The following is a 26,392-nucleotide window of genomic DNA, read 5'->3' on the forward strand; positions in this document are numbered from 1 at the left end:
GCTACCAAAACCCAGCCATGAAAACCCAATACAGAAAATTGTCTTATTTAGAGAATATTAAATACTGGGTCTTGCCATGATCCTTCTCTTCACTGGATGTGCTTTGATAGCCATTTGAGGGCTAGATTCCTTGTCTTTTCTGTGGTGGACGTGAAGGCAGGGCATCCTGTCATTTTCTCCCCTCTCCCCTGGTGTGGGCAAGCAATCTTCCAGACTATGCAGGACCAAATGTGGTCAAACTTATCCAGCAGCTTATTACACCATTACTACAGTCTGGATACTGCTAAGCGTACCATGTCTAGATGATCTACATGCTTCTGGTATGAGCAGGAGATGGAAAGTTTGGCGAGAGCATCATACTCCCAGTCCCACCTATGAGAGTTTCTGAGGATCGTGCAGACATAGTCAATCAGGTTGTATTTTACTGTTCCCAGATGTGCAGGAAGTCTTTCATCTAGTGTAATCAGACAGATAATCCACCTGTATTACAGTCACTCACATCTCCTTAACTTCTCCCAGTTTAGTAGTAGCCCTGGCAGTCTTTTCAAGTGCAGTTGCCGGAGCAGAATTGGAAGCTCTTGCCAGCTGGGACATCTTATGATATGTTAATACTGTGCAGTGCAGAGTAATGTAGTGCTGTGCAGTCTAGTAGAAACACGACACGTCTGGAAGAAATTGCTAAAGCCATATCAGTGCTGCACCTCAAGCCATACCTTCACTAGTGACTCTGCACCGCACCATAGGGAGGACCTGGCTGTGAGCAGGAGTAGCTTGGAGCCTCTCTGTAGCGCAGTCCCTGGGTCATAGAACCACATTCTTAGAGCAGCCATGGACATAACACTGGATTATTTTACAGACTTAGCAAATATTCTTGCCGTATGTATGTTTTAAAGTCATTGCAGAAAAATACTTCTGTTTAATCTTATTGGTTTTTTTCCATTAAGGCAACCCAGCATTATTTGTAAAGGCATTTTTAAGTGCATTGACATTTTTCCTTTAAAATACAGATGTTTAAAAAAAAAAAATTAACTCCAGAGTTCAGTTTGCTTTCTGGCTTTCTTCAAAATTTTGGATTCATTCATTGTAACTGAAATTTGTTTCTGCAATCTTTCATTAATCTCAGCTGACGCTATGCCAGGCGTTCAGAGATGGCAGACGCGCCTCTGGATGCTAGTAACCAAACTTATTGAAGCAAGAACTTCAGGAACCATGCCCAATCCTGAGCTTCTGAATAAGAAAGAGAAGGCTGAAGCCAGAAAGATCTGGGAGCAGAAGAATCTGGTGATTTCTGAGGTTAAAAGAAACACTTACATAGTTTGTAAATGACTAAATGAGTTGCTGCTTACACTAAAACCATGTGCTTGACTTACAGAGCCAAAAGCTTTTTCCCCAGATGAGTAGCTTATAATTTTTAAGTGAATTATTCTCTGTATAAGTAATTTTATTTACCTACAAATTCTATGGGACAGAACCTTTTTGCAAAGTAGTGAGATTTGGATTGGCAAAATTTCTCTACTGTGTGCCTCATTTAAAGGATGAAATGTTATGGCAGTAAAATGTTATCAATCTGGGTTTCAAGTAACTCCGTTTCTAGTAACAAAGCTATAGGTGAGTTATGCAGGTTATCCCTAACAAAAGCTTTTGGTCTGTTTGCTTCACACCTCATTATCATGCCTGCTGTTTCATATAGAATGAAAAAAAAAGTTGTTGGTGAAAATATATTACCGTATCCTTAAAAAAAAAAAATTACTGAAATGATTGTTGATCTCTTATGTGTTGTCTCATGCTGTGATTAGTGTCAATTCAATTATCCAAGACTCAGAAGGAGACAAATATGTGCAAAATTAACTTAAAATACTTTTCTACAGATAAAAACTTTTCCTGATTTAAACCCTGTGGTGAGGGACCTTCCAGGTCTTTTAACAGACTTTAGAATAATAATCTTGTAATCTACGGACAAGTTTTCACCAACATAATGGTATTTACAAGTATGAAGGCCTCTTGTAGGGGCAAAGGGAAGATATTTTATTAAAGAAAATAGAGAGTGATTACTAATACACAGTTCTCATTGGCATTGATTGAAGCTTTTAAAATCCTGAAACAGAGGGAAAGCTAGTCAACTGAATTTTATAATTATTATTTTTCCCATGCACACATGTGATTGCATATATGATGCGTTTGCATGCCCAAGTGATTTTCAGGTAAGATAGGCATATTTCACAAATTGAAATTGATTATCAGTAATTCTTTTTCATTTAAAAACTCAATACTCTGTGTTTGAGAATTTTAACTAATTAGTGATGGACCTTTTCTTCTAATACAAGGTAACAGAGTACTTCACAAAGGACCATTTGTTCAATGCAGCTATTTCCCGATTGATGAGCCTCACTAACATACTCCATGTAAGTACATGTTATTAATGAAGGTATTTTTCTCTCAGACCCTGTTCCTGTAAGTCTTTATACAAAGCAGGAGCTTTGTGTGTATATAGGTATAGCCTGAGCTATAGGTCCAGCTTTCCATAAGTCATTTACTGTCATAAACATTGCTACTAAGCTGAGAGCCTCGTTGAATTATGCAGTTCAAAAGCAGCATGTTCTAGTATCACTGTCACCCTGAAATACACGGTTTTGCAGGAAGAGCTTGATGGTATTAGAGCCACTAGGTTCTGATGTTTACATCTGCATCCTGTAATTACAAAAAGGATACATTTTGTTTAGCTCTGTTCTTTGTTCTCTTTTGATTTTTTTAACCAAGTTGCATAGGTAGCTAGGTATAGCTACATTATGGAATTACCAAACATTCTGATTTAAAGAAAAGGGTTATACTTTGCAAGGAAAATCACACATAATCTTACATTCCTCAGAGACAGCTTTCACCACTGAAATGTCTGCTAGTAATAGAGTTTGCAAGTTCTCCATTTAAAAAAAAAAGTAAAAATAACTTAAGTCTTTAGCACGTTTTACTTAGATTATGTTGTTTATCAGCCAGTGACAATATATCAAATATAATAAACTATTAACGTTATTTTTGTTACTGCTCTTAGATCTGGTTGAGCAATCCTTCAGGCATATAATGGTAACCTGATCGAGACAAGAAATCCAATAAAAAATTTGGATTTTTCAACTACTTTATTGAAATACCATTTTATACCTTATGGATTCCAAGGAGATTATTGGCAAAGCCAAGGAACTTAACAAAAAGTTAAACAGGGTGTGCACAAGTGCTGTACTGAGATAATTTAAGTCTGGAATACTGAGTCGTGTTGGGAAGGTGACACACAGTTCTTTATCTCCAGCTCAGTGATTCATATGCATTTGGGGCTGGTGATGAGTGAATGTTCAAAAACATATAAATAAAAATCAGTCTCCTACTGACAGCCAGATGTTTGAACAGTGACGTATTTCTTGACCAAAGAAGTAAGTGTAATATCTTTGAAGAACAAATTTCTGTATAGCATGCTGACACTTCCTCTTTCAGTCCCATTTGAAAGGAGGAAGTGGGGAGGTGGGTGAAGATTAAATATAGAAAATAGGTAGTAGTTACCAAAACTTACTCAAATCTAGTTTGCACTGACCTCATTAGTATCAGTGCTAAGAAAATGCCATCTGACAACATTTGTGGTATGTGTCGAACAAATCACTGGGTTTGGAGAATTTTCTAGTAGACAGGAATGGGTGTTCATCACACCCACCAAATAATTCTCATAAGCTGACGTGTATTGACGTTTTTCTGTGCAGTTTCATTAGAGTGGCAAATTACAAAATAAACACAGAATCTGAATGTACCGGGGATGTAATTTTTCTGAGTCAGAACAGGCAAAGAAAGAAAAAAATTTATCCAGCTACTTTCAGTGCTATATCTTTTCTATTAAGATAGAATAAATAGAGGAGTGAAGGTTCAGATTTTCAGTCTAGCATCTTTTGCAAGAAATCAAATATTTGCTGTATTAGAGAAGCTGAATACTTTACTAAAGGAATCTGAACATCAAACTGTAAAAAGCTGTACTGCGCTTTTTCATTCCCAAACCTTCCTTCAGCTCTACAACCTCACTTCATCAGTAAATTCAGCTTTACTTACGCCACTCTAGGTTCCTGTACAACTGAGCCTTGTCCCAACAAAAACCATGCTGCATTCATCACAGTTAGGCTCTTTTATACAAGTACTTCACCTCTTCTCAGATAGCACTGATTTTATCTAAGATTGCACTTCTAGAACTGGCAGCACACAAAATGTTTTTGAGGGCCGCAGTTGTCCACACGTGTCTGTGTCCAGATTCCCATGGCAGAGCAGATCCCCAAGGGTCTGCATCAGCCTCTTTGGGATTAGCTTCCAAGTGTTAGAGAGCACTCTGTGACCAAGAGTTGTGATTTTAATTCTCAAGAACTTTTCATAAGTTTCTAACTTATTATGAACTTTTGCTGTCCTGAGCATAGACATGGATTTTTAGGTTTTATTACTGCATTTTCTTCATAATTAAACTACTTTCCCACCTCACCCCAGAATATTTATATTAATAATTTATTTTCTTTTCCTTCTGTCTTTTCGTTTAGCAAGCTTCTCAGCGTCTTGTTCTCCACAGCGCAGAATTTGAAGATGCTTTGTCTACACTCTGCATCATGGTTGCACCTATGGCTCCGCACATTGCATCAGAGATGTGGAAAGGTATTTCTAGAAATAAACTTTTTATTGATGTACAGGGAAAAAAGGCAACAAGTTTGCAAAAATGTCTTTAAGATAGCACGTGTCACATGTCCCTGAAATCTGCATCTGTCTTGTCACCTTCTGTCATGATTCCTAAACAAATTTCAAATTTGTGGTGTTCCCAGAGCTCTCTTTCTGCTTTTAGTTCTTTCCCCTTGCATACAAAGGTGGATTTCTTGAGACTAGGCAGAGAAAGGGTGAAGGTAGAAAAATTCAAGACAGGACTTGCATAAGGAATTCATATGTCAACTGCTAGTTGTTCCTGTACATGGACAGCAGTGCTAAGAGCTAAACATGAGGATAGAAGCAGCCCTTTTTCAAACAACTGTTTCAGAACCTTTGGACTACAAATACTTTCTTTCAGGAATTCAGACAAAGAGGAGCATGTCAGAGGGCTGTGCACTAAAAGGCTAAAGGAGTGTTCAATAAAAATCCTACTCTTGTAAAATTCTCCACAGACTGAGGGACGTTATGCTGCAAATTAACCTCTCAGAAAGTGGGAATGGGAGACAGGAAATCTTTTTTAAGATCTTACACAGTTGTAAACCTTGAGGTCTAAATCCTAAGAGGGCTAAGTTGCGTGGTGCTGCTACAGTTAAAGCCTGTGAAATAAGGGATTGCACATGCCAGGGTTCAGCAGTTGCTTTTAAGGTTTATTGGGAGAAATCCCAAGACTTATGTGGGAAGATAGGAATATATTCTACATTAAGACTGGCCACAAATTGCTGTGTGGTTTTTGACCTAATGTTAGCTTTTGGATGCCATTTGAACAATTTTATTTTCAACAGTCATCCTACAACTTTGTGCATTCAAGTGTTTACAGAGCAGAGCTGTTTAATAGCTTATATTTCAGAGCTGTGCGTGGCCCTGTAATAATGTTAACTTCCAAAGAAAGGCAGCTCTTGTCAAAGTGGTAACACAGGGGTAGAGACTCTGGAAACAGCAAGATGTATTAGGGAGAGTGGGGCTTTTTCTATGTTTTCATTTCCAATGTTTTTAAGATATGTTAATAAAAGCTTAATTGTTTAGAATAAAGAGTGGCATCAGACATGATCCATCTGGAGAAAGCTATTTCTGGTCAATATTTTCTTATAATATGAAGTACCATCTAGTTAAAATTATACTTAAATGGAAGTAATTGCCACTACTTTGTTTTCCGCGTTGGTTGAGATGGAGGCAGAAGAGGCCCACTTACACTTATACAGTGCCTTGTCAACTTGAAATTCAAATAAATGGTAGGGAATACAGAAATATGAAGTATGTTTGATAAAATGACAATGCTAGGATGCCTTAATTAATGTAACTTGTCAAATGTAAAACTTAATCCTGTAATGTTTTCAATGTTAGAGAAGCAAGTCTTTTCTTACTACTAAAATCACAGGAGAATGAGAATGGTAAACATTTTCTGTATCTTTCTCTGATGTAAGAATGAAAAGGAAGCATAATAAAAACTGAGAGTGTATTGTCCTCAGCTCCTGCCTGCATTTAAAGAAAAAAAATTTGCTTGTGTGGATCAAAGACTGTGCATTGCAATTCAGTGCAACTAGCATACAAAAACATGGTGTGGTGATTACTGCCTGAATAATTTCGTGACTGAATATGAAAAACACCATCTCTTTTAGCATGGTCAGCATTGCATTACATCAAAGTTATAAAACAATTTTATCAGGAGAACATATGTACATTTAACTACTATGTTGTGGTAAGAAGACTGTATTTTTTTGAAATAGCCAACATGTAGCAATTCTGTCCTGGGATTGGGATTGCTGGTGAAAAAATGTCCAACCATATTCTAGAGACAGATTCCCCAAGTTCATGTTCTGAATTGCACTCTGGTTCCACCAAGTCTTGTTGCTCTTCTGATGTAACTTTATTAAGTATAGGTGATGATGCTTGGTTATTTTAAATAATTTCGATATAAAAATTAAGCTTTCTAAATACTCTATTTCATTTTCTTTGTGCTTTAGTTCACCATACACGCTCAGACTTAGTCTCTCTTTCTGTACCTTGGCTTTGCATCTAAAAAGTAGGGATAGGGCTGCTTCCTCTCTCGTAAACTAGTCAGGAAGAGGACTTTGTATATTATTAGCTCTATAAATAGCACCTATGGCTGTGAACCCCCACACTTTGATGGAGGCCTCTACTATTGTAATGCCAATAATAAACAACACATAAGCAATGTATTTATAGTTAAATACTGACGTTTCATTCTAAAATAACTTGTACGCAGCCTTTACATTTTGTTTGGTTTAGTGATTAAAACAATGAGCATTTTTCTTTCTACAAGGGAAAATGAAACTGGGAAATTTGGAAGCCCTGTAGTTAATATCAAACAGATAATAATGTGGTTGAGTTAGGAATGCTGGTAGGAACAGTGACTTGTTGTGTTAACTCTGAATCACATTACATTATCTTGTATGTTTAAACTTTTTTGAAGAAAAAGGGTTTGCTTTTTTATTAGTGTTTCTCATTAACAAGTATACTATGCAGTCAGATATGCCTAATACTAATTTTACTACAGCCTTAGAGAGAAAAAAAGAGCATCCTTATTAATTTTGACTGTTTGCATTGTTCTCCACAGGATGAATAATACTTTTACTGTTGCATTGTAATCTCTCCTTTTATGCTTTGCTGATCACTAATTATGATCAGTAAACATTTAAAAGAAATTACAATAGAATTTAAAACTAAATGTGAAATAATGACAACCTAAATAGGACCCTGACTTAACGTATTGTATTCTATTAAGTTAATTCTGCCAAAGATTTGAAGACAATTAAACCACAGAACTTTCTGGCTAGGCACCTGGAATGAGGCTTTGTGGCAGTAATAAAATAACTTTTGACATCTGGAAGCTCTTCTGCAGATGCAAATAGTATTTTTTTCAGTTTAAATGACAGGTGGGCTGAAAATTGAAAAAAAAAAATCAACCAACCTTTTTTCCTTTTATAGTTTTGGAATAAAAAGCAAGGCAAAAGAGACTAGCATCTATAGATACTAAAATCCTGAAGGATCTGATGTCCAAAAATATCTGATACTTTTAGTTTTACTCAGTAATTACATAAAATATTCTCCTTTGCTTGAAAAAAATAACGTTTAACTGCAAAACACGATATGATATATTTTAAGTAATAAATTTTCTTAAATACTTGCATTCAGAATGCATTTATATTTAAATAGCAAAAAATCCTTTTTTGCATTTAAATTGATTTCAATTTCAATCTAAAAGCTATTTGACACAATGAAATGTAAAAAAAAAAAGGCAAATTGGTGTTTTCTAATACAATAGCTTGTAAAAATTAAAACTTGTCTAAATATATGAATATGCATGTAGGTAACCTCTTGGTTAGCAAAAAAGTTCTTTACAGCTGGATTGAACTGCAAATCAGTCCATCTTAATGATTAACAACTAATGAAAATATTAAGAAAATTACAAAGATAATTTTAGTGTTAATTAAAGATACTTTGCTTGACATATTAAGTAATGACTAGCATCAGTGGTATAAGTAATTTTGATCGTAATAAAGCTGTCCTGCTCTGTAGGAGTTGCATCAGAGTTCGTTTGAAATGTTAACATTTTAGTCCACTATGTTTTCTTTGTTAGCTTGTTGATAAACTTTGCGAACGTAGAACTTCAGTTTGATATCCCAGGGATGCTTCTGATGTAATGTTCAACTTCTAAGTACAATGAAAGTAAAATTAGGTAGATTCAAGATACAGCGATTTTTGTTCTTCTGCAGCTGAAGAATTATTCTCCCGTGGGGTTTAGTTTATATGCAGCCATCTTGGTTTTGTGCATCAGGTAGAAATGAAGAGTTTGGTCCCTTTGTGAGCTGGGTGAAGAGCATACTTCAGTATTAGCAGTAAATATTTCCAGTTTGAGTGAAGGGAAAAGCTGCTTGAATGCTGTTTAAAAAGCACCTCACCTTTCAGCAGCTGAACAACAGCAACCCAGTGCTTTGATATTTTGCGTGTGTGAAGGAGTTCTTTCTCCTGCTTAGAGGAGGAACAGTTTTCAGTATTTTGGTGTGTCAACCTAATGGTCTTGATTGTGCGGTGAATACACTAGTTTATTGCTTAATAACATAAAAAGCGACTGTAGCCCCTCAGTGTGGGAAGAGTTCATCCGGCTGATATCTTGGCAGTTTATGAACACTAACAGGATGAGGAAATCTGTTTCCTTCCTGAAACCTTGTATCTGAGGAATATACAGACACCATTTGAGACGTGTGGGTTGGGTTTTTTTTTAAGTTTGTTTGTAGTAGTACAGTATTTTGCTGTCCAGACAAGGATATGAAACTGCTTATTGTGAGTTGTTACATTTTTATTAGAGATAGCACATGAAAGATATACACCGATGATAAACGCATCTTAAGATGTATTGAAATGAAACATAATTATTGGAATTAATAATGGTGTAATTGTCTTAGCAACATTTTAATAGCTCTACTGCAAGAATTTCTTTGTCTGAATTCAGTCCTTGCTCAAGACAGCTTTTGTAAAAAATAGAGCTGAGTAGAAGCTAATTGATGTTGCAGATTTTAATTGAAAATCTGAATGCAGAAGTCCCCCTTCACAAATCCAGGAAGAAACACAATTTGGAATTAAAAAAAAAAATTATTTTCCCTCCAAAAGTAATAACCAAAAGTGAAGGATAGTGAGTCCGTGCAAATGGAGGAAGGCAGGTAATTTTCAGAAGGTTAAAAGGATTCACGTGGAGTTTGCTGAATTGGAAATAAATTCCAGAGTTAGCTTTTAGTACCCTGGGCTTTTTGCAACCCTCCTTGGTGCTCCACATCTGTCACATATAAACATATGAAGGGAACATATAAAGTGAATCCCCTAGTACTGTACGGAACAAATGTAAATTTTCGTGACTTTACCTAGTTCTGTACTACTATACTAGCAGTATAATACAGTTTTTCTCAGAGGAGAAACAGCTGTCTGGAAACAGCTGTTACTGTATTGCTATCATTTTTTTGGAGATTGCAGACTATTTCACATATAATGGACAGACAAATTCCTCCTGGGCTGCAGAAAGGTATTTTGGATATACAACTTGCCTGAATCTGTCAAATAGGAAGATTCATTAAATAGTAAAAAGTCATGTGAAGAACAAAGTAACATGGTAACAATCCCATCCTTAGAAGAGGCTGCAGAGGCAAGTAAGATACTGACCCAGAATGCATCTCCGCTTACTGTTACACACTCCTGCTCTGAGCTTTTTAAAAACTTTATCTGCTTGTCTGCTAGTGTGGTGGATTTTTATTTAACACAATTTTCTATTGTTTTGATTTTGCTAAATCTGAAAGTTATCAACATTTGGATAACATACCCTCATAGTCACCTTATACTGCTCCCTCTGATTTTCTTCTGTCTCCTGTTAGAAAATCCCTAGTCCTAAACTCTGATACTGGCATTGCTTCAGATGCCTTCATTAGTTTCCTTTTATCGCCCATTAAGACTTCCGTCCTCCTTGCCTTTTCTGCTTTGTTAACCTCTCTGTGCCGGCACTTGTCCCATGCCAGCTCTTGCTCAGTTTACTCCATAATCACATCTTTTTCTCTTGCCTACGTAATTTTGTGTCAAACTACCTGCACCATTGCTGGAATTTTACAGATAATTTTTTCTACTGCTTTTTTTCTGTGAGACTAGAATTACCTTGCTGTCCTAACTTAACCTTGCTGATACACAACTACTTCCACATCTTCCTTCTTAAATCTCTTTAAAATGAGAATCTGCACTTCCCCCCCCAAATAGCACCTTAGGGGAAGTATTATGTGTATGAAATACTCAGGTAATGCTAATAAAGCATTGCCACGAGCTGAAACGTTGTTAGACTTGTCCTGTCCCCTCCTTTGCTCAGAGAGGTGGTAGATGTCCCATCCCTAGAAACATTCAAAGTCAGGTTGGATGGGGCTCTGAGCAACCTGATCTAGTTGAAGATGTCCCTGCTCATTGCAGGGGGGTTGGACTAGATGACCTTTAATGGTCCCTTCCAACCCAAACTATTCTATGATTCCCTCAACTCCCTCATTTACAGTATGCATTTAGCTTAGTGTTTTAACTTGGGCTCCAATGCTGTGAGGTACTGCTTAGGGAAACCTTGTTTCAGTATTAGCTTGCTAGTCAGTAAAAGTACCTTGAAGCTGATCCAATTCCAGGATGAGTCCTGCAGATTGAGCACAAGTGTTGTCCTTGATCTGTCTTGAAAGATGGCTGTACATATACTTACGCAGCTTACAGTAAGTAAAAATGTACTCAGTGGTCTTTCTGTGCCACACCTGCAAGAGAATGGATAGCCACAAAAGCAAAACAAGTAAAAAAATATGAAGCCAAATGCATGTTATTTCATAATATGCACTTTACTAGGCGCTTTCCAGTACAATAAGACAGTAAAACAGGTTTTTAATGTTTTCACAATAAAAGTCTGTGAAATGGTCAGTTTGTAATTTTTCACACAGCGCTTTTGTGTAATGTCTCAGAATCAGGTGGGAGGGCTGGAGGAGGCTTCTGCCTGGGTCCTGACAAGTGGACCATCGCCATTCTGGATCACGGCGATGAAGTTTCTGGTTTTCTGTGTGTTGCGTTTTGAAAATGCAAACCAAATCATTGTGTTTTCTGCGTTTTACAGCCCACAAAATGTGAATTAAGGCAGGAAGCCAAACAGGCAACATAACTAAAACCTTCATTTTGGTTTCCTGTCAAACTCTATTTTCTGAAACTAGTTCTGTTGACTTTTGCACTTTTTTTTAATATGGATGAGCTCATAGCTCATTTTGTAGCAAGAAAACAAACTAGAAGATCGATACTGTGCTTAGTCACACTTTATCAGCTTCAGAATACATTTAAATTATTTTTTATTAGCGGGTTTATTAGGACTGACAGCCTCTACAGGGATTCAAAGTGACCCTGGTTTTGCTTTCATAGATAGAAGCTCTTGACTTCTATGAGAAAGTGGTTTTTAAATAGTTTGAAGAATCCACTTCAACAGGAAAATAAGGAGTGGCCAGTATGCATGCTTCTGCCACAAGGCATGTGATCAGTTGGAAAGAAATGAGCTCATCTGGATGATCGAAAGCCAAAAAGGGAAGAATTTAGCAGCTGTTGTCTTTAAAGTCAATGTGATAATGAGTCACCAATGCAAAGATTTTTTTTTTTTTCTGCTAGAGTTCATATCTTTTGGTTTCTGAGCTACTGTCACAAGAGAAAAAAAAAATACACAAATCCAGAGCCATTAAAATGTTTTAATTAATTAATTTACCTAATAAGATTGTGGCTTAGTTGTTACTCTTAGAAAATGTGGACGTTCTTGCTTCCCATTAGAAATAGCTCCCACCGGTCCACCCCACTGCCCCTTTCTGAATCATTCAGCAAATAGCAAGGCTGTGTGTCGTTTCACCAAAGTGCTTTGTCTGAAAAAGTGCTGACAAAAACCTGGCAAATTTTTCTGGAGGAAGTTGCGTTCCCTTTGTGTCTCTGTTTGCTGTTGTTATTCGCTGTATTAGTCTAAACAATCCAGCTAGGTAAATTCATGTATGTATTGTGCATGGGTTGGGTTTGCCCCTGTGTCTGCTGTTATGTTTTCAATAGCTTCAGGCACCTCAGTCTCAACAGTGAATCTTGTGTTGATGGGTTTTCTTTATGCTTTTGTGGGAGTTTCCCTAAACCAGATGAGGTTTCAAATACATGTTGCAGTTCTGAATGAAGTACATGCTTAAAGTTTTAGTTTGTATTCTTATTCATACACAGAGGATGTTTTTAATTTAAAAATCCCTTGGCTTTGTGAGAATCACAAGAGCAATCATCATCAATATTGATCATATTTGACAGCCTCATGTTTAGTGAAATCTTTTTATTTTGTCCTACAGCTGGAGTAAACAGCAACATAAATCCAACTCAGAAGCTTTTATTCAGTTAAAGAATGTGACTTCAGAATGAATTGCATCCTATTCTCCTATTACTTAAAACAGGAATGAATTGTCTTGAGGAGAACAAAGCCTATTTAATAAAAGAAGATCATTTATAGCCATTTTAGGACTTTTTAAAAATAAAATCAAAGAATAAAGCATCTCAGAATGTATGTATCATAATAAAGAGAGCAAGCTGTGCAAGGTACTCTTACATAGCACCTTTAATTTGTGAAAAAATAGATACTTCACAAAATGAGAAAATCTTGCTTGACTTGCAAATTTAAAAACTACCCAGCATGTTACATATGGTAAAATAATAAGCCAAAATTGTGTATCATTTTGATTGAGTTGTTAGTAAAATTTTAAGCAAACTGGTTGTGTTACTGAAAAAACCCACAGTATTTTGATTGACTTCCTAAAGTAGAGGTCAGCTTGTGTTGCAGCATTACAATTTAAAATAATAAACAGTGGTCTTCTGTGCTTTTGGCAAAGTTTTGGAGTGCTAATCCAAATCTAAAATGTGCCCACAAGGTTCATGTTAGCATCCCTACATGTGGTATAAAACAACCACTTCAAAGATCTGTATGTTTATAATGCACTGTATGCTAATCTAAACAATGCTGTTTCCTCCTAAGGTACTTACTTTTAAAGTCAACTTTATTCTGATCTTTTTTTATCAAATTCTAAAGGTTGAATGTTCTGGTTACAGTACAGCTGAATATTTGACTGGTTTCATTTTCCAGGTTTGGCACATGTGCAGAATAAACTTTGTACTCATCATCATTGGGATGTTGATGTGCTGCTTCAGTCCTGGCCCATAGTAGACCCAGAGTACCTTCAGCCATCAGACGTTGTGGAGATGTCCGTTCTGGTAAGAGCGTTTGCATTTATTTTCAGTGGTGGTCAGTTAATGCATTACAAGCTCAGAAGATGACAAAATTTCTGCTCTTGTGGGAGTGAGTTCCCTTCTTAGGTGGCTCAGTGAAAGGTCAGATAGAATAGAAGCTGCAATTACTGTTGTGCTGAGTATTTAAAATGGTTTCCTAAATGAAAAAATGTAGCAAGTCGGGAAGGGGGGATGATCTAAATATAAAGCTTTTTGAGTGACTGCATATTAGGACCTGTGGAGATTTGACCAATGAACAGCTGCGGGCAAGGACAGTACAGTCTGTGACTAAAATACAGGTCCCTCCAGATTTTTTGCCTGACAGTACATTTATGATAGAAAAATGTATAATGAGGTGACATTTCTTGTGGTACCTGCAGTGCTATGGTTGCCTAACACAACGTATCATAAGCTGGGTTAAGTTGCTGTGATTTTTACCAAACAATGTTTCCCGTCCGCCTCGGGCTGAACTTCTGGCACATTTCAGCAGAGCGCATTTGCAGGAATGAGGATGAGGAAAAACAGCTATCTTTTCTAATGCATTCTAACTGCATTCCAGTTTGTCTTTGAGCTCTAACATCTTTGTGGTCTGGAGAAAGAGCTGGCAGTTCAGTAGAAGAGTGGACATAAAACTACATTTAGTTAACCTGTAATTTTCCAAAACGTGTATGTGCACATGCACAATGTCGTTTACTGTCTTTTTTCTTACATCTCTAATTAATTAGTCTGTATTCAGCATCATTAAGCTTTATCAGTACAAGTGCCAGTGCAGTCCATAGAGGGACTTGGAGCCAGGAGGTGGGATCTGTGAGTAGTGTCTCAGCTCTTCCATCAACTTGCATTCAAGTACTTCATCATGCTCAGGCATTACAGTAGTCCGTAATTACGTAGTTGCATACTATAAGATCTGCAGGACTTCTGCCTTTTTTCACTGCTCACCAAAGAATAACCTTTAATATACCATGCAGACATTCTAAACTTAAATGTTTTAAATTAAATGTTTCAACTTAAAAACTTTTTGTGTTTCTGGACATTGAATGAGATAGAGCCTCTAGAAAAGTTATGTGGTCATTTAAAACTGCATGCTCTGTGTGTGCGTAAGGGAAACAGCAGCAATGCATTTTTTTCTGTATTTAATCAGTTTTATTACGTTAGCTCCTTTGGGTAGGAGGAGTACCTTCAGTTATTTTAATATCTTGCTAGGTCTCTCAGTCATAGTCCACTTGATCAGAATGAGAAATTATGCTAAAAACCTAATTTTTCTAACATTCAACACCCATGCTTAGCAGAGGCCACAGAGTCTGTCTTTCTGGGGGAAATTTTCAATTGGCATCTTTTCCCAAACCAAGGAGAAGGATTGAGGTGCCAGCTGGGGTTAATAGCAGACTTAGCCTAATAGTCACTGTGGGTTTATTGCTTTTCTTTCTTTTTTTTTTTTTTATAAGTGATAAGTATTTATTCATACGCTTAAAAAGGTCATATATCCACAAAAATCTTCACTTGGGTATAATCCCTTTGCTTGAGCTTAAAATAAACTTTCACCTTCAAGCACAGCTAGCAAACAGCTTAAATTCCAGTGTTCAGTTTATAAGGAAGTCATGAATGAAAAATTGTGTAATTATAGAAACTTCTTTGCACTTGTGGTTCAAGCAAACATGTTATTAAATATATCTTTAAAATAAAAACTTGAGCAATACAGGGAAAACTCTGAACTCAGTGTTTTTAAGGCTGTAAAACTGAGCATAAAAACGCTTAAGCATTTCACTGATATTTTTCTGCTCACATTAAAGCTTCCTTCTCCAAAAAAGAAAACAGAAGAATAAATATTAATTGTGCTTTAAACAACCATTATGAAACTTATTTTTGTTTCTTTTCCTGGTTGACTTTTTGACAAAGCCATAGCCTTCAGAGGAAGTCTTGTAATAAGAGAAAAAGCAACCACTGTGTTCAGTCAGGTATTCATGGAATATGACATATGTAAACACCTTCCTTAGTTCTGAGAAAGCAAGTGACTGGAAGACCAGAGAGACAAGTTCCTTTTTCCAACTGGGAATAATTCTTAAAAATAGTGCCTAGGGGGTGTGCCTGGCTTTCTACTGTAAGAGCAAGGCGAAAGGGAAATACAGAGGAGCAGGGAGAAATCATCATAAATGTGAGTATTTTAAAGTCTTGTGGACACTGTAGGTTTTTGTGTGGTTGTAAAAATAAATTGCCCTCGTTCAACCAAGAACCACTCGACATACGGAGGAGTTGGTTAGTTGCAAAGAGGCAGTGTCTCTTCACAAGGCTGCACAGTCACACCGAGTCTTTGGACCACAACCCTATTCTTCTCAAGACATCAAACTGCCTCAGGCTGCCAGGGCTTTGCCTGCTGAGACATTATGGTTTTATTTCTTTTGACACAAAATACTTCGTTATTTCCTGTCTGTGCTGGAGTTATGTCTTTCCATATTTAACCCAAAGCAGCAAAAGCAACAAACTCATTGCATCCTTAGCTGATACAATACAGATTTCCTACAAGACAGACATTTAAATTCACTGGATATGCATAGTATCTGTTATTCTAAATGTTATTGCAGAGTTCAATATTTTTAATCGTACTGTATGTTGTTAATGCTGTGAAAAATCTGACCTGAACATAGTGTGCATTTCATCCTATGAACACACTTCTGACTAGCATTCCTCACATTTTCTGGGTGGTGCAGAAGTATTAGCAGCTGTGGTCTTGTAACTGATGTTTTTATAAAATAAGAAATAAAAGTTGGTGTCATTTTTCTTGCTTTGGCATATGAGGAAGGCCTGAAAGTGCACAGATACTTATTTTCCTTTTTACTTCTCAGAAGGATTATGCACCAATGAGTTGAAAGAAAAATTCCTCTCTGCAGCCTCCAGGTGCTTCTTTTTCAGTCTTTTGTGATTTCATTTCATCCCTCATAACCTCTCTAGTTCCATCTAGCTTCCTCTAGATCCAAAATAGCCTAAAATGTCCAATGTTTAACAAAAAAACCCACAACAACAAAAAAAAAAAAAGGAGAAAAAGCATCAGCTTGCTTCCTCAGGGGAAGAGAGGACCCCAACCTCAGTTGTTTCTCCTCTTGCAGTTTGCTGTGGTTTTTCAGAGAAACAAGGCTGCCAGCACCCACATTTCTTGTGCTGGCACTTTCACCGAGAGCTGCTGAGGGGAGAGATGCAGAAGATATTTGTCCTGCTGAGAATCTAACCCCTCGACTAAAAGAATATGTGAATAGGATGCTTGTTACACTCAGTGTATGATTAAATCTGCAGATGCTTATTTTAAGAATGGCATTAATACATATGACTTTGCATCACGATACCTACGATATAATGAAAGCCATGCTGCAAACGTGTGCTGAAATCATAACCGATCTGCCGTTTGATAGGATTGTTGGCCTCAGCTCGCGGCGCGGTGTGGGAAGGTCAGGAGAGATGCTGTGGGAAGGTACACAGCGTCAGGTCGCCTAGGCTTCTCGACCTTTCTACAAAAACACAACCGCTAGCAGTCATTTATTTACTAAGTTGATTTAGACCGTTTGGCTTTTCTGTTGAGAACAGCACCAAATAGGTTAGTTGTGGCAAGTTTCCCCTGCCAACATCCATCCGCTGGGACATATTAATTGGCATCACGGAGGACAGTGAATGACATTTTAACTAAGCAGGCATAGTTTGGAACTGCAGGCTGTGTGTCCTAGCAGCGAGCTCACAAGCTTGCTTTATATTCTCACTAAAACTATCCGTTTGGATTTTACTGTTTTCTTTTTCCTGTGGAATGTATTTCTTCTCTGAAGTGCCCTGTCAAAAAGAACTACTTGTATTTATTTTTCACAAAAGCTTTAAAAATGAACTCTTCTGTTTTTCAAGGGATTTACTTTGCACAAGGTGCTGAAGGCAGAGTTTAACACAGCTAGTCTTCTATGATACCACGTTATGGGTGCATGTAGGAAGAGTTAAAAGCCTACCTACATTATCACTGCAAATTGATATCAAGTCTAGTCAAAAAACCAGAAATAACTCATCCCAGCTGCATATGAGACTTCATCTTGTTCCTTAAAAATCTGTCCCAACTTCCTCTCTCTGAGAATTGCACAGATTATTTTGTTTTTAATAAAATACAAAGTAGGTAAGTGAAATAGGTCTCTCTCATCTGTAGGATGGTGCATGCGTGTATCCTGGATAAAATCCTGGTGAAAACCAAGCTGTGTGCATGTCCAAGCTGTATGAAGCGACATATGTTCTTCTTAGATGATTGAAAACTCGTTACAATGATGTCTACAGGTCAAACATCTGCAGTACCTGCAGATTTTTATGCAAATAATTTGATTGAACTGGATTAAAAAGTTCAAATTATTTCATTTGCTAAAATGTGGGATTGATATTATTTTCATGAATCCACTGAAAGTACTCCATGTAAATCTAAAAGCTTTTGTAATACTGAATTTTATGCCAATTCCAGAAAGGTACTCAGTAAGGCTTTGTAGCCTCTGACCGTTATCTACTCTTACTGGATGACAGAAAAGATTTATAAGACCATTTTATAAATTAAGGTGATTCCCACTGAAGTGCCTTACTCAATTTTACTTACATGATTCTGCCCTGCTGATGCAAAACCAGTATGGAAGCTGCTGTGAAAACCAGCCTCACGCGGGAAACCATTACCTTCCGCGTGGTTGTTGTCTTTGTGGTCGGTGTTGGCTTAACGAGTCATGCGTTTAATACGAATGCAACATATAATGAGTTAAAGCTTATTTTTCTAAAAATGAGTGATGATGAATCTTTCAGATATCTTTTCAGATATTTTTGTTTTAATAAATCTCACGTTTGAGTCTCTGTAAGGAATCGCTTAGCTGTAAGGAATCCAAATTGCAGCCTAGAAGTACAAACCAAGATTCCCACCTGACAAACGATTATGTTCACTCTCATTATTCAGCTTGTGTGACTATCTCATTTTTAAACTTACAAGATCGCCACATTGCATAGTCACGTTGTTCTTGCTGTCTTCAAAACTAAGACTTCCTATGGCCACTTCTTCAGTTTTCCTTGAGTGTTGTGAGTCAGAGTTTCATTCTCTTATTTTATGGTAGAGAGACAGGAGGTATGGAGTGCTTTGTCTTCTACTTAGGAAGTTTGATGTTGGAGAAAAGAGAGTCTGATCCACATTTTTTCCCCATGTGTAATGATGAGATGGATTGGATTCAGGAAATGGAATTGTGTAAATCAGTCTAGTAACTTCTGTTTTTCTTGTTTTCATGTCTCTCTCTTTCAGATCAATAACAAAACTTGTGGCAAAGTTTTTGTGCCTCAGCAAGCAGCCCGCAATTTTGAAGAAGTCCATGAACTAGTTCTTCAAAGTGAACTTGGAGTCAAGCATCTCCAGGGACGAACCATTAAAAAGGCCTTTCTGTCTCCCAGAACTGCCCTTATCAACTTCTTAGTGCAAGAATAGCAAAGGCTCTGCTGGGCTGTAAAAGAGAACTGGAATCTTTTGAGATGAAACCAATTCAAAAATACCAGTCATGGTTATTTAAATCACATGTAACGGTGGGGAAGAAATGTTACTAAAATCAGGTTGCCGCTAAATCTTCATTTCAGCACGGAGAAATGCGCGGAATTAAAGTTTCTTATTGGGTCACGGCGAGATGCTGTTTGTCTGTATTCTCTGGGAGAATGAGAAGGATGCGCAGAAGAACTAAATGATTCTAACAGAGTGTAAATGATAAAAAGCACAGGGGTTTTAGTGTCAGCCTCAGGAATATATCCTATTGGAAAGTTGGCTTGGCTAAAGGCAGAGATATAAATATGATTCCAGGACTAAACATCTGCCCTGAGTATGTGCTACACCAAATGTTAGGTGCGCCGCGGTCAGTCTTTGCTCCCTTTGTCTCATGTTTGGGTACCCTACCATTAACTGATATTTGAAGTGGTAAGGAAATGTTACTACAGAGTGTTAATTTTAAAAAAGTTGTGTTTAGCACCGGCCTTGGGCACAGCAGGTAGCCGGAATGGGGTGGTTTGATGCATTTTGCATATGTTTCAGAGCCAAGCCAAGAAAAAGGTCAGATTATTTAGCCAAGCCCTGCCTTAGCCAGGATCCTTCTTCCTCGCTGGCATGTTTCTGTTGGCTCATACACGAGAGATTCAACTTCAGCAAAGTGCTGGCAGTTGTTTCTGCACAGAACAGAATGGAAGTTACCTCCTACGCATGAGCCATCTCTGACACTTTCGGGGGGTTTTGAGAAAGGGATGAGTCGGCTGCTAGAAATGCAGCAGCAGGGAAGGCAGACAGCGTGCTTTTTGTCTCTGCTCCTAGTTCTTGTAGTGCCTAGATGTGGTGGGTTGACTCTGGCTGGAGGCCACGTGCCCACCAAAGCTGCTCTGTCACCCCCTCCTTGGGGCAGGGCTCATGGTTTGAGATAAGGACAGGGAGAGATCACTCACCAATTGCTGTCACGGGCAAAACAGACTCAACTTGGGGAAAATAGTGTAATTCATTACCAATCAAATCAGAGTAGGATAATGAGAATATAAAATTAATCTTAAAACACCTTCCTCCCCACCTTCTTCCCAGGCTCAACTTCACTACCTCCTCCCCCTCAGCGGCGAAGGGGGACGGGGAATGGGGGTTGTGGTCAGTTCATCACACGTTGTCTCTGCTGCTTCTTCCTCCTCAGGGGGAGGACTCCTCACACTCTTTCCCTGCTCCAGCGTGGGGTCCCTCTCACAGGAGACAGTCCTCCACCAACTTCTCCAATGTGAGTCCTTCCCACGGACTGCAGTTCTTCAGGAACTTCTCCAACGTGGGTCCCTCCCATGGGGTGCAGACCTTCAGGGACAGACTGCTCCAGCGTGGGTCCCCCACAGGGTCACAAGTCCTGCCAGCAAACCTGCTCCAGCCTGGGCTCCTCTCTCCATGGGGCCACAGGTCCCGCTAGGAGCCTGCTCCAGCATGGCCTTGCCACAGGGTCACAGCCTCCTTCAGGTGCCTCCACCTGCTGTGGTGTGGGGTCCTCCATGGGCTGCAGGTGGATATCTGCTCCACCATGGACCTCCATGGGCTGCAGGGGGACAGCCTGCGTCACCATGGTCTTCTCCAGGGGCTGCAGGGGAATCTCTGCTCTGGTGCCTGGAGCACCTCCTGCCCTTCCTTCTGCACTGACCTTGGTGTCTGCAGAGTTGTTCCTCTCACGTATTCTCACTCCTCTCTTCCAGCTGCTGTTCCCTCAGCAGTTTTTTTCCCCCCTTCTTAACTCTGTTACCCCAGAGGCACTGCCACCATCGCTGATGGGCTCGGCCTTGGCCAGCAGCAGGTCCATCTTGCAGCCGGTTGGCATTGGCTCTGTTGGACATGGGGGAAGCTCCTGGCATGTTCTCACAGAAGCTACCCCCCCTAGTGCCCCCCCCCCCCCCCAACCTAGCCAAGCAAACCCAATAGTCTAGGTAGTAAAACTTCAATTGGAATTTTTTTCTTTTTTTTCTGAGGCGTTCATTAAGTGGAAATGTTTCTAAAAATCAATCATGTTCGTAAAACACAGCCATTCTCTTGCCTCATTTCACCCAATTTATTTGTACGCTGCATTGCTGTTATATCCACACAGAAACGTTTATTGTATTTAGCAAATGTTTTAAAAAGGGTTTCCAAAGAGACAATTACAGGGTTCATTGTGTAAGAATGTCTTTTCTTTAATAGCCATTACACTCAGTAGTCCAATAAGCCAGCCATTTATGAGCCATTCTGACAGTAAAGAAGTCGGCAGTAAGTACCAGCCAGGCAAACACAGAGGTCTGCATTAACCCTCCAGCCCAGCACTCATCCAGACTCTGTATTAGATTAAAAGGAAACCAACAAAAATCTCTAAGTAACTAGGATCAAGATAGATCACATCGCAGCGTGCTAAGCAACAGCGATAATTCATTTCAGTTTTACGCGTTCTTGGTACTGAAGATCTCGCTGCATAGCAGAGATGCCAGGCTCAGCGAGCAGATTCGGTTCTGCACGTCCCTACTTCCGCAACAAAACTCTTCTGATCTCCGCTTCCTCTTGGAGCACACTTGCGCAGATTTTTTTCTTAAGCAATCCTTTGACACGAGAATGACTAAGAAATGGAATACTTATAATGAAGATACGGTCTTTGCAGTTTTAAGACTCGAAAAAACTCAGCCACAAAGGAATGCATTCAGACATTCAAACACAGGCCTTTAGTTGGAGTTAAAATAATTTGAATTCCAGTGTCTGCCTGACGTATATGTTGTTATAAATTCATAGAACTCCTGTTCAGAAGCCCCTAAAAGCACGGTGAAAGAGCTCCTTTAAAGTAAAATCCACAGTGCAGCACAGCCCTGCTTTTTTTCTCGTATAAAAAGTTTAACACACCCTGTGGTACCATTTTAACAGAGTTTTTCTTTGGGGGGGAAAGGTGACATGTTTGGTGTAAATAAAAACTTTCAAAATTTACAAGGATGAAGAAAGATGTTGTAAGGCCAAGCAGCCCTACGGTGCCTTTAAACAAAAGTTGCAGTCACTCCAGGGCTGAGCAGCAACCCGCAGTGTTTATTGCTGTTAGCACCGGCGGGTATTTGCTCTTGCCAGAGGAAGTGAATTGTAGATGTCACTTGGTGATTCAGGCAAAAATCAAAATAAGGAATGGACTTCTGCACGATAAAAAAAAGGGAAGGTAGTGAAGGGCAATTGCACGAAGAGTGTATGGTCAGAAGATACTCCAGCGTGTTCACAGTAAGTTGAAATTCGGTGTGGTCTAGAGGATACAAAGACGGCGGTGAAAAAGTGAGTGAGAGAGATGCTGCAGAAAGTCTGACAGAGCCTAATCCCCTGGTTAAGCATATGTTTGAAGGACAGCAGAGGTGCCAGCTGTGGAGTTGTGCAGTTGTCCTGACAGCTGCTGAAACCGCTTGTAAAGTTGAGCTGCTCCGAAACACACTTGCCCTTTGTCTCGCGATAGTCGTGACTCACAGGTTTGGTCCGTGCCTGATGAGAAGTGAGAGGGAAAGGTGCTGGTGGGCGATCAAGCAAATGGCTCTGCGTTGCTTCGTCGCACGCATCAAAATGGGCGTGGTGCCACTGTCCTTATTCCATGAAGTGATGAGCCAAAGAAGATGTGGGAGATTTGCTAAACCCAGCGGGATAGACCCAGGACAAACTACTCTGAGAAACAGATCCACGACATGGAAGGGGCATTTTCTGCATCTTGTCGCTCAGGGTGATAGAAGACTGCTCACGGCACCGATCCAGTCTGCATCATGTTTCTATTTTAAGTAATATAAAATTTAAAAAAGAATTACTGGCACACTTTCTACCGCAAAATCATTCAGGCAACTGAATTTCTAAAAAGTCCAGCCTTTGAACTTTTATTCTGGAAAAATAAAAATTGGCAAAGTCCTGAAAGGTCACTAAGTACTTTTCCAATGCCATTGATTTCATGAGAAGGATCTCGGGCACTGGGGTGATGGGGGCCCTGAAATGTGCTGGAAGACACCACCATGTAGAAAATGTGTTATTAGGCCTGCGTGTTTCATACTCACCTTCAGTGACTGAGCAAGGCAATAGGGTTTTTTACATCACGTTAAAGACCAACGTCACAGCTTAGGTCACTAGCTAACGCAGTTCTCTAGCCAGGCTGTCCCACCTATGCTTCCAAAAAAAACTATACAAGGGCGCTGCCGAACAAGCGTGTATTTTTTCCATGCCCTTCACCAGAATCTGAACATGGAGATTTGGTGCAAAATAAAATCTGTGCGCTCTCTTGGTGACATACGGGATTAAAGTAATGCCTCAGAACTGACATCTGGTTAATGATGGCTTTTCTCATCTTTGTCAAAGCCTGCTTGTTTCTTCTGGAGGGAGAAATTCCACAGATAATGCAGGTCATACAGTCGTCTTTGTCTCTTTCAGTGTAAAGCCTCACAGAAAGCTATTCCTCTTCTCTAAACTTTTTACAATCCACATGAACTAGAAAGAATGTTAATTAGCACTGTGCTGGTCGTTCCTTTCAAGGGAAGTATATTTGCAGTATAGAAGATTTTTCTAAAAGCCTGGCTATAAATGAGGACAGGGGGAGAAATCACTGGCTTTTTTTCTAGTTTTGCAATACTTATTGCAGTTTACAAAGAAGACATTGGCTTTATTTATGTATATTTACCGACTTGGAACAGTACATGCACTGGTTTTGCTGGATGCTTTCTCTGCTGCTTTATTTCTTCAGTTCCTTCCTGTTGGGATCTCAGCTAATTTTGTATCAAATGATTATGCTGTAAGAGAAGTCTTACATGTGAAGCCAGGTCTATCACCAGAACCTGAGTGGTGAATATACTTACTAGCCCGCTGATTTCTATCAGTCCAGGTAATGTCCGCTTTTGACTTCAAAAAAATATTGCTGGAACTACAGCTGTGTTATTTTTTTAATGGAAACAGGGTTAATGCCTCAAAGAAGCAGCATGAAGCTGATCACAGGAGATCAGAGGCAGTTTTCAGCATGTCCCAGCCATAGCAAGAGAAGAGCTGAACTGGAGCGTTACCTCTGCGTTGGAGGGGACAGGATCAGAGCTCTCATCTGCAGCCCAGATGATAAAAGAGATCTTGCCTGACATGCGGAGGAAAGGTGGGATTATTTTTTTTTTCCCCCTTTCCTGATTAAAGTGACTTTCCGGTACCACGAAGCATTTTGCAATCCACTAACCCCGTCTGTCCTGGGAGGCCCCGAGTCACCCAAGACCTTTGTGTCTCACGGCACTTCCCGCACTCCAGTAAGCCTGGGGTTGGATGAGTTCAGGTCTGGTTTTAGCCCTGGAGAGCTGCAAGCCAGCATCATCTTCCATATAAAATTAGCTCGAGTTTTATGTGTAGTCAGAGAGTTTGAACAGGTTTTCCTGGGTTTATATGTTGTTGGGGTCTCTGAATGGGAGTATTTTTGCCCTGGTGTAGCGACATGGCGGAGAGGAGTCCTGATGGCTCTTGTTCTATCTGCCAGCCTTTATGTTGGCAGGGAGAGACTGGAAACTCAGTCAAGGTCAAGCGGATGCTTGTATTTGTTGTCAGGTGAACATGGCCCAAACCCGTGAGAGATTTTGATTACAGCAATCTCATGAAAAATACCCCACGACATTGAACATCCAGGACGCTTCCTTGGATGCTCGTCTGCCTGCGCCACGCCAGTTTGCTCTCCGTTTTAGGCTGCCAAATTGCTCACTCAGCAAAGGACCATGTAAATGGCAAAGGTTTAAGTATAATGAGCTAAATATCCATATTCTGTCTGCTTGCGCTTGTGACTCAGCCTGGGACATTTGGGGCATAAGTAGTTCTTTATTTGAACAGCCTGATCTTCTTCAGTATAACTCTAAGCAGAATGTATACATTTACGTTATAGAAACGCGTGCCTTTGTGCTTGCTCCCTTAGATACAAGCACGCTGTCTGGGCTGGTTGCGAGGGGAAGGTCCACAGTCACATCTAAGGCTCTGAACTTCTTTATCTACCAGTAGTTTTTCACACGTGCCAAAACCCAGCAGAAAAGGTCCCGGGTTCTCCCAGTACACCCACCTCCCGCTGCCAGGAGAGACGCGCGAGCTGCCGAGCAAGGGGAGCTGCTCTCCAGTAACTGCGCTTGGTGCCAACAATGTGCGAAGCGAAATCCATAGAGTCATAACAGCCGTAGGTGATCCAGCCCCCTGACCAGGAATAATAAACACAGGACACATAACCGGGGCAGCAAGAGAGCGATTTAATAAAGGAGCGTGACACATCGCTGGCATTGGCAGCCTGGGTTTGTTTCTGATGAAGATTAAGAGAATTGGTATAACAGGAAATTGTTTTCTGCTACAAAGGGAAATCAATTGTCTTTAAATACACAGCAGTATAATGAGCAAATCTTACTAATTGCTGCAAAATAGAAATGTGAGCGTGCGTTGTCGGGCTGGCTAAGCCAAGAAACTGTTGTGAAAAAAATTGTAGAAGCCTTTAGATATGAATATTTTTCTTAAGTACGTCTCCATCCCTAGAGATCCACGTGGCTGGATGAAATAGCAAGGGTGCAATAAAAATATATACTTCCCAATTTTCCCATGTGAAAGAGCATTTAAAAACATCTGTTAGTCAGAGAGCTTCTCCTAGGACATGCACGGAAGAACGGGGTGGGTGCACTGACTGCATCTGGCAAGTCCACTCGAAGTCCACCGAGCCACGTGAGGCCAATGACTGATGGCAGGATGTCGTCTGACCTGTGGAGTGCTTCCAGCCGAGGATTACTAAAGGCCACGTATGTTGGTGAAACAGGTCACGGCGCTGTTTGTGTTAATGCGCTGATAAAGAAGCAGGGAAACAGAGCTGGAAAATTCTCCAGGCAAGTTCTTGTCCTGATAAAAGGCTCTTTATAGTAGAAAAAGGAGAAAAAAACCTATTCCATATTCTTTTGAGCAGGAGTAGGAAAACCACCAAAGCCACCTGCACTATTTTGGTGCAACCCTGACGCCACCAAAAGCAAGTGCTTGGCCCGGTGGACTGAAGGCGAAGGGAGACCAGGGTGTCCGCCACCCCGATGGTACCTGGAGATACTGAAGAGAGGAAGGCGAAGGGCGGTCTCTGCCCCGGAGCGGCAGCCTGAGCACTTGGCACCCAGCTCTGCCCTTCCCTGGGGAGACCGAACCGCTGCAGCTCGGGCATTCGCAGCCTTTTCTCTCTCTCTGCTGCTGCCTGGGCTCCTGTTTGGGATCTCCGTGATTCCCTACGGCTTCTCTCGCCTCCCCACGGTGTGCCCTGCCAGGTAACCCTGCTCTGCCTCAGTTTACCCACCTGTGAGCAGGTCCCGCAGCATCCCCACTGAACTGATGCTGCAGGGTGTAGTGGTTTAAGGAACATGACCCTGAAAG

General features: G+C 39.8%; 1 protein-coding gene and 1 long non-coding RNA gene across 5 annotated transcripts in view; both read left to right on the plus strand.

Annotated features, from left to right (window-relative positions):
• LARS2 (leucyl-tRNA synthetase 2, mitochondrial) overlaps positions 1–19,212 on the plus strand; it is an 89,346-nt gene extending 70,134 nt beyond the window's left edge. For 2 of the 4 annotated variants that reach the window (XM_075745603.1, XM_075745604.1), the window contains 5 exons: positions 1,124–1,293; positions 2,325–2,402; positions 4,554–4,665; positions 13,361–13,488; positions 18,785–19,212. In XM_075745603.1, coding sequence (XP_075601718.1) covers positions 1,124–1,293; positions 2,325–2,402; positions 4,554–4,665; positions 13,361–13,488; positions 18,785–18,964 — 668 coding nt within the window. In that variant the 3' untranslated portion in view covers positions 18,965–19,212. The remainder of the gene's footprint in view (positions 1–1,123; positions 1,294–2,324; positions 2,403–4,553; positions 4,666–13,360; positions 13,489–18,784) is intronic. The other 2 variants (XM_075745606.1, XM_075745605.1) reach the window with 1 other exon arrangement.
• Positions 19,213–20,932: 1,720 nt separating this feature from the next.
• Positions 20,933–25,581, plus strand: LOC142600776 (uncharacterized). The gene is made up of 2 exons (XR_012834336.1): positions 20,933–24,131; positions 24,927–25,581. It is a non-coding gene; the product is annotated as an uncharacterized LOC142600776 (long non-coding RNA).
• Positions 25,582–26,392: the final 811 nt, after the last annotated feature.

This window comes from Balearica regulorum, chromosome 2 (genome assembly GCF_011004875.1).
Source record: "Balearica regulorum gibbericeps isolate bBalReg1 chromosome 2, bBalReg1.pri, whole genome shotgun sequence".
Lineage (NCBI taxonomy): Eukaryota > Metazoa > Chordata > Aves > Gruiformes > Gruidae > Balearica > Balearica regulorum.